The sequence below is a fragment of the Malaclemys terrapin genome, chromosome 3, assembly GCF_027887155.1.
Source record: "Malaclemys terrapin pileata isolate rMalTer1 chromosome 3, rMalTer1.hap1, whole genome shotgun sequence".
Lineage (NCBI taxonomy): Eukaryota > Metazoa > Chordata > Testudines > Emydidae > Malaclemys > Malaclemys terrapin.
This window is the reverse complement of record NC_071507.1, coordinates 51,094,146-51,107,767: the sequence shown is the minus strand read 5'-3', so window position 1 is coordinate 51,107,767 and position 13,622 is coordinate 51,094,146. Positions and strand designations below refer to the sequence as shown.

The window sequence follows — 13,622 nt, the reverse complement described above, 5'->3', positions numbered from 1 at the left end:
TGAAGTTGGTTAATTATAAAAGGGTGTTTACAATTCAGACCTTAAACTGTTACATGAACATTTCAGGCACTTCAGTGCATAAAATGCTACTGATAACATTTGTTCTACATTTCATATGCATTTGTAACCTAAACAAAAAGTCTACCAATGTAAGATATTCAGGAAACATCTCCCAATGTCATCTCTAGGAATAGATTTTCCTTCTTTGCACTAAATATAATCTTGTCCAGAACCCATCGTCTCAAGAACTTGTTGATATATAACATGTCATCTTCCTAAACTTGCATTGTGCTTTATGTCTTATGGTAGACGAGGACAGCCCTTAACTCATGTTCTTCCTTCTCTCCACTAGTGGTTGTGTTTTACTAGTATTTAATGCAATACTGGACCTCAGCTGAAGACATCTCATGGAATCAAGATAATGCAAAAATGTTCATACAACTTGCAATAACACCCCGACCCCACTGTATCCCAACATCAACCTGTTCCTTATGTTTATAAATGGAGATGTTTAAACTAATGTAGGAGGGGATGGGCAGAATATTTTGAAGTACCTGAAAGACCAAAACTCCAACAATACAAAAGCTTGCAGTCTCATTATCGATATAGACTGCATATATAACTACCTTTATAAGTTCAGTGTGAAAGCTCTAATTTTGTATATAATTCTTCAGTTCCATTTTTGACAACTTTGCTTAATTGATCTGTTTTACATTTAATCAGGAAGATATTTAAAGTGCAGTTAAATGTGACTCTTCTGAGGAAGAGCAATTTTCACTGCAAATTAGAAGGAAGTTTATTTTAAAGTGAAGTTTGTAGTTTGTTGGCATTTTTAAGCTGCTTGAGAGCTGTGGCCATTTTCTTCAAAAAAAAAAAAAAAAAAAAAAAAAGTGGGAGGTCTGAATAGAGAAGGCAGAAGGGGCCCACTGCCCTTCAGTTTTTCACCTATTAGAAGTACTCTTCCTTTTGAAATTAGAGCAATATTCCCTTTTAAATAGGCAACACACTGAATAAGCTTCCTATTGCAATCTTGCTACCCCTTAAATGCATTGGTAATCCTGTTTCATACCTGCAAACCATAGCATTCTTTGGGTTAACTGTATTTTGAAGGATTGGATTAAGTAGTTCTATGCCAGTTTGATCAGCAGGAAACCATACACCTAAGAGGACAGTATCTTATTAGTCTGATATTTGATCCCCATGCAAGAGGATTACTACCAGTGAGATCTGTGTCAGCAACCAAAGACTTCAAGAGGAAACAAATGCTGCCATGTATGGTAGGGAACGTCACTGGTTATGAATTATAAAAATAAAACCCCTTAAACCTTACAAAATGAATGTAATGTATTGAATGTAACATTATTTCTTTTATTGCCTTCACTTCTCCCAACCACTTATTTAAATAAAAACAGTTAGGCCTGGGCCAGATGGAAGGTGTTTCTTTGTAATGTGGATCAGTTGGTGCATAAAGCCCTGATTGTCAACAGAATAATATTGGGGCGGGGGAGGGGAAGCAGAGGGGAGAGAAAATGCACATAAGCTTAGGTTAATTGCAATAAGTTTTCTATATGCTGTGTATTTGTTGCATAATCATATGTTACATGTTCTTTAAAGTCTCCTCTAGAAAGCAATGCTGATAAGTGAGGTACAGGAAAGGCTTCTATAAAATCAGAGAAATACTACACTGCATACCGAAGGCATGAAATTACCAAGTATCCAATATATGTACATGGCTCCCTACAGGGCCGGCTCCAGGGTTTTGGCCGCTCCAAGCAGCCAAGAAAAAAAAAAAAAAAAAAAAAAGCCGCGATCGCGATCTGCGGCGGCAATTCGGCGGAAGGTCCTTCGCTCCTAGCCAAAGTGAGGGACCATCCGCCGAATTGCCACCGAATAGCTGGACGTGCCACCCTTCTCCAAAGTGGCCGCCCCAAGCACCTGCTTGACAAGCTGGTGCCGGCCCTGGCTCCCTATTAAAAGTGTAAGCATGAGATTCCGAACATTAACAGACTTCAATTTCATGACCAAGTTGCATTTACTATCATCTAAACTGACTGAGGAATTGGGTGGCGGTAGAGTCTTTGCTCCACTGCTGAGTGTGGCTTTCCTATTGAAAGCCCCCCCCATGTGTTGGTATGTCTTTTCAGTTGGGCAATGGCACTCCTATTTATCCAGCAAGGGTCTGACAGCAGCAATCCATGCCCAGATGATCAGCAGCTTTGATATTCTTGCCTACCAAGGATTCCAGCAGGGCTTCCTCTGTTGCTTAAATCTTTTGTTCAGCATGCAGCCCGCATCTCCTCACTGGTTCAAGCAATTAAGCTCATTGCTCAAACTAGGTAAATGGTTACTATACATCATTGCCAACCTACATTGGTCCTAGAGGTGAGTTCCACATGCTCATGTTAGTCTGACAAACCTTTTCACCAGATCCATTGAAAGATATCACATTCACAAAGCCATCTACAGAACAATTCCCAAACCCTGAGCTGGAGTAGAAAGATCACAGTATGGTCAGAGATTTTTTTCAGTGTGTAGTGATTGTCCATGCAGTTCATGGCCTCACATAGTAACCTTCCCTTGTAGGAAAGGAGTCTGAGTCTCAAGTTTTATTGACATGTCTTTAAACAAAGCTATGACTAGGTACAGTAATATCTCCTATAAGATTATCCTGGTGGAAAAGGCTAGTTAGAAGTAATTCTTCTGCTATAAATCTTTCCATTTAAAATATATCTGTATAGAGTAATTCCATGAACTTAAGCAGATCTAGTAGTCCCTTATAACCTTCATGTTACTCCTAAAACTAATAATGGATATGGCTTGCATAGCAGGTTAGATGAAAGTTGTAAGTCAAAGAATGTTTTCCACATTGATATTGTAATAGTTGAATACTGGCATATTCTAGGACAGGGGTCAGCAACCTTTCAGAAGTGGTGTGCTGAGTCTTCATTTATTCACTTTAATTTAAGGTTTTGCGTGCCGGTAATACATTTTAACGTTTTTTTAGAAGGGGTCTCTCTCTAAGTCTATATTATATAACTAAACTATTCTTGTATGTAAAGTAAACAAGGTTTTTAAAATTAAATTAAAATGCTGATCGTACGCCACCAGCCAGCTCAGCCCGCTGGGTGGGGGGTTCAGGGCAGAGGGCTGGGTGTTGGGGGGCGGAGGGGGGGGGGACTCGAGGTCAGGCAGAGGGCTGGGGGTGTGTGTGGAGGTGCAGGGCAGAAGGCTGTGTGTTGGGGGCAACTCGAGGTCAGGGCAGAGGGCTGGGGTGTGTGGAGGTGCAGGACAGAAGGCTGGGTGTTGGGGACAACTCAAGGTCAGGGCAGAGGGCTGTGGGGGTGCAGGGCAGAGGGATGGGTGTGTTTTGGGGTGGGGGGGTGCAGGGCAGAAGGCTGGGGTGCTTGGCTTGTGGGGGTGCTCCCAGTCCCCTGCCCTGAGCAGCTCATGGCAGGGGGCCAGGAGGGATATGACCTGTTCCACCCCCTTCTCCCACGCCCGTCCCTACCTCTCTCTGTCTGCTCTACAGAGCAACGAGCACGCTGCGCTCAGCTCTGCTCCTCTGGGAGGAGGAGGGGCTGGAATGCACCACCCTGTGGGAGGAAATGGGGGAGGGGGAAGCTTGGCTGCCGCAGGATCAAGCTCCTGCCCCCGCAGGGGAAAGCAGTGGGTGGGGGGGCTGAGTGGGGTGGAGGGCCGGGACCCCCCACCACCACAGTCCTCTGCGGGGGCAGGAGGCAGAAGCTTAATCCTGCGGCAGCCAAGCTTCCACCTCCCCCATTTCTTCCCCCAGCATGGCGCTTTCCGGCCCCTCCGCCCCCTCCTCCTCTCACCGGGCAGGCAGCGTGCCACTCAAAAAATCGGCTCGCATGCTGTGTTTGGCACGCGTGCTGTAGGTTGCCGACCCCTGTTCTAGGATGTTATAATGTATTGTGTTTATGTATCTGCATAGCAGGTTGAGATTTCTCAGTGACGTGCTAATGCAGATGATGTCTGGGATAGAGTTTGACATTAAGTGCCAAAGAATTAAATCTTCAGAGGAGACACCATTTTAATCATATCACAATTAACAAAAAATAAACACATATGGATTATAACAAAGTCTAAGTTTTAAAGGCTACAGAAAGTTTCTATGCTTAATTTTCAGTTACAAAAAAAGACAATAAATACAGGATTTTTTTTTTTTTTTTGTAAAAACAGATTCTAAAAACTACATTACCTCTGATATAGCACAAAGTATTTCGAATACATGGAATTCCTTAGATGCTACAGCATTTTATAGTTATTGCTCAATGGACTGGTCAAAAGTTCTTCACTGTTAGACACCCTGTTTTATCTTCATAACTTTAACTCAGCTATTTTAACAAATACTCTGCTTACAGAAATGTGCTTTCGGATACTATGTAGGTAGCTTGGATGATTAATTTCCTCCACTAGGAACAAAGCCAAAGACAGATTTGGAGAAAGCCAGTTGTGTGGAACATGAACTCCCGCACTGAGGAATTGAAAAGCTCATTGCATATCATGCAGGAAATAAAAAAAAAAAAAAAAAAAAGTGAATTCTGTTTCTGTGTACGTATGTGCCATTTGGAAAAACAGAGTGGGCACTAGTTGAATGTCAGGCTTGCTTAAGCCAGATGTAGCACGATGCCATTTGCTTGTAAGCAGCATTTCAGCTGACGGAATGCCCTCCTCCATTTGTGAATCCATTGATCCTTCATTTGTTTTCAAGCACATTCTTCATTGCTTTCAAGTTACATTGTTATTAAAATAAGTCTCATGAAATTGGAACTAACACAAAATGATTTCTTTTATAGAAGTGATAAATCACCCATGATTAGAACTTCACAAGTCGGGATTCTGTGCAATTTCATGCCAAGCTTCTTTGCCTTGGTTTAATCCTTGGGTACAGCTGTGGGGGGGGAAAAGGAGGGAAAAAAAAAGATTTTAAAAATGTTAGAGTATAATGGAGCAGAAATTCTTAAATTTAAAGAAAGTAAATGTAGACAAGTATTTCTATCATGAATACCAAGAGCCACCAGTGTCTAATTATATACATCATCTTCGGTGACAAAGGAGTACTTACATACAATTCCTACAGAGGCAACTTAAAAAAAAAGGTAGCAATTGCAAAGATTTTTTTAAAACTTTCTCCAGGCAAGCATAAAAATATCACAGGGATGTATCAATTGTGACAACGCAGTAGCAGAGTAATAGGAATGTCAAAAGCAATACATTGAAAAGCAAGCAATTCTAAATTATCTAAGCCCTTAGGAACATTCAGCCCTATTCAGATAGGCTGTCATGCAACAAGTGATCTCTACTACAGTGAGCTTTAGAAGGTATTTCTATTCTATTTTTTAAACAAAAGAAGAGGTCAGGGTCTAAAGTCTATTTGATTTCATTCATCTCAGTGCATATCAAACAGCTTTTGACGGGCAACAGATAATCTGAAAAAAAAAAAAAAAATCTATGTTATAGATACCTCTACCAATTGTCTGGTTCTTTGAGGACAGAGTCAGTATGAAATTTTCCCTGCTTTGATCACTGGATATTGGTCAACACCCCCTTAAATGCCAGGCCCCGAAACAGGTTTAATCCAAACCAATCACATATCCATATGTATCAAACAGTGGATCAGTGTTTGACTACAGGAAGTTCCTATCAGTCAGTACATTGCTTCTGAAGAGAAGAACTGCAGACAGTTAGCCACCAGAACTCTCAAATCCATTTGGTCATTTTTCACCATCAGCTGAGATGTGAAATCAGATATTAAAGCTACCAACAGATTGAGTCCATTAAAAATTTGACATTGCCTAAAGAGTTTCTGTTTTGCATAGACCTAGTCAGCATCTGTATTATAATTATGGTTTGAAGACTTGTAGCCACTATCTTGCCATTCACATAGGATTCAGCAGAGTTCTCACATAGCCTGGTAAGTTTCACTAACATGGCTGGCAAGAATAATCTTCCAGACAGAAAGTATTGAAGCAGATGATCATTGACCCTAGACTCACCAAATGCACATAACCTCAAAGGGGAAAGCAGCTGTGATATCATACAAAGGAGAAAGAATGTGTCAAACTACTGAATCTCTTTCTCTGGGCTAAACACCTGGGCCTGAGTTTCAGGCAATGCCATGGATGTATGCACTTCCTTCTCAGTCTAACGAAGGGTCATTTAGCTATGAATACTTAATCGATTGAAGACTGAATAGGCAGCTCCAAAACTTTAATGGCTAGCATGTTTAATTCTGTGTCTTCTAGTCCTTCCAGAGCAGGTGACAGGAATTCCACTGTGGTGAGGCTCAAAATAGCTAAGACGCTTGCAAAGGTTTATTGCTTTACGGGTTTTAAATGATCACAGGAGAACAGAGGTTTCTCATGTTCTCACACCTGTGCTCTTGCTCAGCCTTGGAGGGGAAAACAATCCCCGCAGTATCGCCACAGGCACAGTGCTTCCACTGGAGGAGAAGAGACATTTAATTTCGGTTCCTGACCTTTTCTCCAAATGCCCCCAGAAGCAGTGGAGTCTTTTGCAGAGCTGCTTCTTCATGGAGTGCTCCCCCTCTGTCCCCACAGCTTGGCATGAACAATGTGCCCCTCTAGAAGCTGATCAGGGTTGTCTCTTAATCCTGATGCCCCTAGACCAGTGATACTCAGACCTCATTGGTTCCTGGAGCCAAATTAGCAATCAACATTATCCAAAGGAGCCACAGTACTGTGAATTCATTGTTTCCTTTACTATTTTATATATAAATTCTCACAGCAAAATGACTGACCAAGTATTCTACAATTGGTTAATAACATTGTAAAAGCATCCTGATAGGTCAGTAATTAAATCACACAGTAATATCATGTGCTGCAAAGAGCCACTTGCGACTCCTGAGCCTTGGTCTGAGTATCACTGCCCTAGACCAATGGGACAACCCTCTACATACAGACCTTGCCTGTCTCTGCTGCCCTCTCTCTCTTTCCTTTTCCAGACCTAGGACTGTTCCTGAACTGTTGCTAATGCACATGGCTTCACAAGAAGCATTGGCTAGGGGTGGCAGAGTGAAAGTGAGACAATCCTTTTCGGTTTCACTCTGGTTCTCCTGCTGAGGACACAGATCCTGAGGAAAGGATGGGTGCCATGCCTTCCTCCAGTCATCTCCTGAAGACAAATTAGGAAGAACGTATCTGGGCACCAGACCAACCCTCTTTAGCTTGCTCTTTGGCTTTTGTAGAGGCTAGCGGAGATCCTTCCATATCCCACACCCACTCCCTTCAACCCCTCAAAAACACACCAGAAGAGTAAAATAAATTTAGAACGGATGAAGAAAAAACTAGTCTCTTTCCTTCCCCTCCCATTCACCAGTAGCTGAAATAAAATCCCCCTTTCCTTTAGCCCATTTTAAACACTGAACGGGATGGTAAGAAAGCAACACCACAACCAAGAAATTAAATCCCAAACTGTTTTGTTGAAACACTGTTTGGCAAAAGTGTGTTTTGCCAGGTGACTGTATAATACGAAGGGCCATTCCTATTGGTAAAAGAGCAAAGGGAAGTTGGATCAGCAACGTTCATTACCCTGTACTCCAGAACTATTACCTTTCGGAGGCTATGTCTTCAAAGTTAAGAGTCCATTTTTACATCGAGATAGCTATCTCTCTGTAAGATCCTAGTGGAGACATGGCAGTGTATGTTTAACGTCAATGTAGTCAGTCAAAGCAAACACCAGGTTGGATTAGCTACACTGAGGTAAAAAGCTTTTTATCCATTAAGATTTCCATCAAAATAGCTCTCAATGTAAAAAAACAACAAACCACCACTACCACCACCACCAAAAACACACCGCTTTTGGGGGGTGGGGGAGGGAAGAGGGGCAGCGAAGAGATACCCTAACAGGAAATTCAGTAATAACCAGAGTTTTCCTTTATGGCTGTATGCCACAAACACGGCCTTCAGATTCCAAGGCATTAATGCTGTTTGAGAAAGGACTGGAGGCATGAAGAGATAGTCAAAAACAAAAAAACCACTACACCAAGCAGAAGGGGTATGTCAGGAAGACTTTAAAAAAAGTTACGAGTAGGCCTGTTCTGAAAGACATAGGAATCCAGTCTTCATTTCCATCCATTTGTGAAACTCTCTGGAAATCATAGCCAGCTTGTGTGCATGGATTATCCGTATGAGGAAGGAGGTACAGCCTGTTTGAAGCATCAATGAGCTGAAATTCAGAGCAGTTAAGAGGTTCTGCCAACACTGAAGGATTATCTCCTGCTGCGGGGATACTGGACATGTATGAAAAGTTTAATGGGGAGAAGTTTTAAATAAAGAGACAGAAGTGTCCATTTGCTACAGTTTTCTGGGAATCTGGGTGTTTGGGGGAGAAGGGAGAGAGAGAGAGGAAAATGTGTTTCAAAGAGATCTGCCCCACTTCCCCATTAACAAGTGTTGTAAAGAATAGAACAGAGTGGGATGAAATCACCAGCACCACTCACTTTAGCATGGATTTCTGTGATATGCTTCAATTTATACAACAATTGCTGCACCAGCAGAGAATTATAAGAAGCATTTTTCCAGCCTCAAAATATACAATACATTTGGGAAAACGAGTTAACTTAGAAGACAGACAGATAAGAATGGAGGCACCTCTAACCTACAGGAGGCAAATGTGCGAATCACATCCCAGGACCGACATCTCAATCTCATCAACCTACCAATTTATTTCTAGAACAATACTTCTCAAATTGCATGCTACAAGGCTTAAGTTGTCAATGTCTGGATTACAAGATAATTTACTGAAGTTTCAGTGCATAGAGAATTGTCATTTGTTTTCTTCTACTTCTAGAACAAGCGATTTCATGACAGCTGACACTAACTGAATAATACAAGGACGACATTAAGCATCTTCACAGGTCTTGCTTTTTTGACAGCATGATCTTTCTCTTCCAAACTGGAACTATTTTAACTGTAGAATTTTGTGGCATGCCTCGTCCTATGAGATTACTCCAGGGATAATTAGAGGGGAAGATGCAATATGCGCATCCAGAGTATAGGCAGGAGGGCTGGTGGCTCACCATAGTCATCTTCATGGGAGCAGAAGCAGACCACACCCTTAAACCAAGTGTCAGATTTGCAGCTGACTATGCGTAATAAAATGGCTGTATTTGGGATGCCTTTTTCCAGAAAGTATCACTATCTGGAAAAGAAAAACACTAACTCCTGCTTTCCCCATAGCAACGGAAAAGCCTTTGGTCAAAATGGAGCTGTAGAAGTCACACATTCAGTTGCAAATTAGTAATTATCTTTTTTGAGATGGTAAGGCAAGATTGCATGTGCATGTAGAATCAACACTGACATGTTGGTTATGTGACTGCTTTTCCATACATGTAGTTTGTACTTCAAAGGTCATAGGACTAAGTATCAAGAGCAACTCACCCCCAGCAGGTTGCGTGGTATATATCCTTCCTTGTCATTTAGCCGTGCCCACCACCACTCAATTTCATCTTCATCTTCCCGGCGTAGTATTGTCATGCAGTCTCCTTCTTTCATGGACAACTCATCATCATTCTGTGCTTCATAATCCCAGAGTGCGTAGATCACGCCTTTGTTCATTATCCCCATTTTCTCCTGCACTCCTGGAACAAGACAGACAAAACAAAACAGCTCAACCTAAATTGGATCTCAATGTCATGGTCACTTGGGAATAACTGTTGTACCATATCTGACAGCCAAACACGGGATGTGCACAAGAAAGTCATGACTTCTATCAAGTTAGCTACCTAGTTATCAGCAAACAAATACTGCATTCCTGAAAAAACTATTAAAGGATTAAGAGGAATTAGAAAACTTCAGACAATTTTCAAACATATGTAATCTCCTACTTACATTATGCTCAAGAAGCATTTGCTAGATAGAATAGAAAAGTCCAAGAAACGGGCATATTGTAAAGTCAACATAATAAGAAGACTAGTTCATTACTAAAGGTTTATTACTAAAGGTAAATGTTATTGTAGTTCCCTGGCTTCTTATCAAGGGAGTATGTGCAAGAAATGCAAGCTGCTGTTTTTAAAAGCATGATTAACAATTCTATTAGCAAGAAGGTGGTTTTTATTCAGCAACAGCCAAGTGAAAATGGTATTCAAGTAAGCACTACACCCCCATTTGAGAGAAAGGAAAATGAAGGTACTGAGAGATTAAGTGAGTTTCTACAATGTCACTTAAATTCAGAGATAAGAACAGATGGTCACCCGATTTTTAGACTCATGCTCTACCCTCTGCCTAAAGCATATGTCTACCCCACTCTGCTTTATCTTTAAGTAACTACTGGTTTTGTTTATATAAACACACATATCCCAGCACTTCCTACATTTGCACCACTAATTTTATCTAGCTTTAGATAAAAATAAGTTAGTTAAATTGCTTCTTCACAGTATATTGGACAAATCTGTGCTAATTACAGCTGTTATTTAGGATTTGCGTATCATCATCATGAGTTGGCATATTTAATTTTTAAGCTAGAGACATTTTTAAAAGCTCCCCCAGTATGCATTCCTCCACTTCCAGACTGGAAACCAAAAGCAGAATTTTAATTTGGAGTAAGCCACCTAAATACAGTATATACTGCCCTCCTCTTATTTATTCTACTTAAAAGGACAAATCCTAGCTCTCCCTTGTACAGAACTGTACTAGTTGATGTGGTGTGCCCACCTCACCCTTACCAAAGGGAGGAATCCAAAGCATTTTTTGGTAATGCAGCAGCCTTAATATGCTGATAGATGAGCCAACATCTTCTAGTTTGACAAAACAGCTCAGGTGAAAGCTGTGGAATCCTGAAAGTATCACTTCATTCCTTGCTTCCATACATGCTTAATGTAAATGCTACTGTCTTTTTAACAAGACCACTTCAAGAAAATCAGATTCCAGTCGGTCAAAAAACAAAAGGGTGGAGGAGGAGACTAATTTTAACATTAAAAAACCAAACCAACAACAATAATCCAGGTTATGTAGTTTCAGTCAACACACTTCTAGTGTCCAGAGACAGGAAGTATAGTGCATGGAGAATACACAGCCATCCTCTTATTAGTGCTTATGTAAAGAGCCTTTGCTTCCTGTAATGTTTGAACAGGAGCAACCAGTGTGCCTGTTGAGACTGTTGGCCCTTGAAAAGATGGCATTCTGGTAGCAGAGTTCCCCTAGGTAGGAATGGTGAAGCAGCTGATGAGAGAGATCACATGACCTGGAAAGGGACATGTGACATGGGAATCAGGCACATTTCAGAGAGCAGAGACTAGGAAAGTGCTGGCACAGGTCTCTCGGCAGCAATCTGCAGGACAGTTTGACTGGGGTAGAGCCAGGATGTCAGAGAAGGGCTAGCAGAGCTCCTGGCATAGAGGGAGCTGGGGCAGGACCTCAGGAGCAAGATTACACAGAAGCCCTGATAAAAAGATGCGGGGAGCCTGAATACAAGGGTGAAGGGTTGAATTCCTTTTTAAAAACTTAATAAACCAGAAGCCAGAGGGAGATTTTAATTTGGAACAACATTTGTGAGGTGCACAAGTACCTCTGGGGCACAGCAAGGGGGGCTGAGGCATGGTGGTGCACCACAGCAGGACAGGAAGTGAAACCATGGCACAAGCCTCTCAAGTTGGACAAAAAGGAGCCTGTCAGCAGGAGGTTAACCCCAGTAAATTACTTAGGCCCAGCTCCTCTGTGCCAGAGCAGGCGCTCCGCTCCCATTTCCCAGTTAAGAGGGTGGGGCAGCACTCGGGGGCTCTAAGGGATGCGGGAGGGACCCAGTGAAAGGAAGTCCATAAGGGAAGCCAGGAAAGAGTACCAGGGAGTCAGAGCAGACTAGTTTAGTCAGGACGGGCAGGTGAGAGCTGCCAGGGACCAGGGGATCATGGAAGGTCCCAGAAGGAAGCCGGAGGCAGGGAGAGCACCCAAGAGGGTTTTGCTGGCTGACTTCCCCAAACCAGAGAGCCAGGGCTGAAGGCAGGAGGAGGAGCAAAGGGAGTTGCTTGCTGGCTCTAAGCTGCAGAGCTGGAACCAAGGGCTGATGGCAGGGGAGCAGTGGAGGAGTTTACCTGTTAACATCTCCAGGGCCAGACAGCTGGTCCCAGAGGAATTGAGAGAGGGTCATGAAGGAGTGAGGGATGCTGCTCTGGCAAGGAGGCTCCCAGTAGAGAGCTGAGGGGGTTCCTGATGGGAAGAGCAGGGATGCACTCCAGTGTGAAGGGCAGGGGCAGCTATCCTGGTACAAGGACAGGAGAGGACTGCACTGGAGAGAGCTAGGACATGGTGAGGGACACTGGGGCTGTATGTTGCATGTACTGTTTGGACTACGCTAGGGGAATTCTGCATTATAGGGTGATGGGACTTGTTTGGATTTATGTGCATGGGACTTTTGTAATAAATGACCCTTCTCCCTGCCCAAAGGCTATATTTATGCTTGGGAAGATGCTTTGGACTATGTCTGAAGAGCTGAGGGAAACTGAGGCTGGTGCACCTGTCATGCTGTTGTCTGCCAGTGGGGGGCACTCTGGGCACGGCTGCTCTTCTTACACAGCTATAGGAGCATGCTTGAGGCAAGAACATTAATACATCTCAGTATCATGTGCATGTATTACTGACTCATCATTCCTTGTCAGAACTTTCAGATATAACTCTACCAAACCCATTTCACCTTTCACAGGATTCCTTAGATCTGCTAAAGAAAGGTTTGTGTTCGGACTAAGGCCCTCGTTTTCACCATCTACTTGACCTTGCAGTGAAGTGACCCCTTAGTTATGTACTGTAGCAACATGCAGGGATATTGAACACAGGATTAGGATCCCAAAGGATTTGGCAGAAAGAGAAGCTGGGTTGTGTGGGAAAAGAATTGTAAGTCAAAACACAAGAGCACTAAAGGCGAGAAACTTACAGGTAATGGATATGGGTTTGTTTAATTGCTTCTCCCCCGCCCCCCCACCCAGTTTATCCGTGTGTAGAAATTATTCTTAAAATGAAGATGGTAAAGCCAGCAAATCTCAATGGGGATAAGATTACAAACATAAGTAATATCATAGTTCTGCTTTAAGCCTCTAGTCCTTCAGCCCAGATTGAATTAAATGTGGCTAGATGTGCTGAAGCAGCTTTACAAGTATTGTCATTTCTTTGCAGCTAAAAGGGATTAGGTGAATATTATTCAGGACTATATATTGACTGCTTCACTGCTGTCCAGTACACTAAGTACATCCATCCAGTTTATATGCAGCTCCTGTGCTCTGTCTACTGTGGCATCCAGAGGGTCAGATTTCAATTCAACATCCATTCTTTAAAATAACAGCATATGAAAAGGCAAATGGAAGGAATAGTCTGAACTCACTCCTTGGCACCAGGAATCAGATTTTCCCAGTCTATGAACATACTATCATTGTTATAGATTACCAGAAACATCATATTAATAGGTTTTGAAGTCCAAAAATAACCAGACATCAAATACATAAGCAGTGTCCTACTGCTTGCTTAAAGATGCTAGTTTCAATCTGTAAAAACAGACAGTGACCTAAAATTTTACCACTATAGAACAGTCACCCTGAGGCCTATTTGAAAGGATCTCTGTGACCTCAGTTTAAATCCTACTTAGTTGGGTTTCCT

General features: G+C 42.3%; 2 protein-coding genes across 2 annotated transcripts in view; one reads left to right on the top strand and one right to left on the bottom strand.

Moving 5' to 3' along the window:
* The window catches only part of CAPN2 (calpain 2), a 52,864-nt gene extending 51,442 nt beyond the window's left edge, over positions 1 to 1,422 (top strand). Inside the window, exon 21 of the mRNA XM_054023071.1 lies at positions 353 to 1,422. Coding sequence (XP_053879046.1) covers positions 353 to 376 — 24 coding nt within the window. The 3' untranslated portion in view covers positions 377 to 1,422. The remainder of the gene's footprint in view (positions 1 to 352) is intronic.
* A 2,611-nt stretch (positions 1,423 to 4,033) lies between these two features.
* TP53BP2 (tumor protein p53 binding protein 2) overlaps positions 4,034 to 13,622 on the bottom strand; it is a 60,219-nt gene continuing 50,630 nt past the window's right edge. The window contains exons 17-18 of the mRNA XM_054022805.1: positions 9,423 to 9,622; positions 4,034 to 4,912 (exon numbers count right to left, since the gene is read on the bottom strand). Coding sequence (XP_053878780.1) covers positions 4,871 to 4,912; positions 9,423 to 9,622 — 242 coding nt within the window. The 3' untranslated portion in view covers positions 4,034 to 4,870. The remainder of the gene's footprint in view (positions 4,913 to 9,422; positions 9,623 to 13,622) is intronic.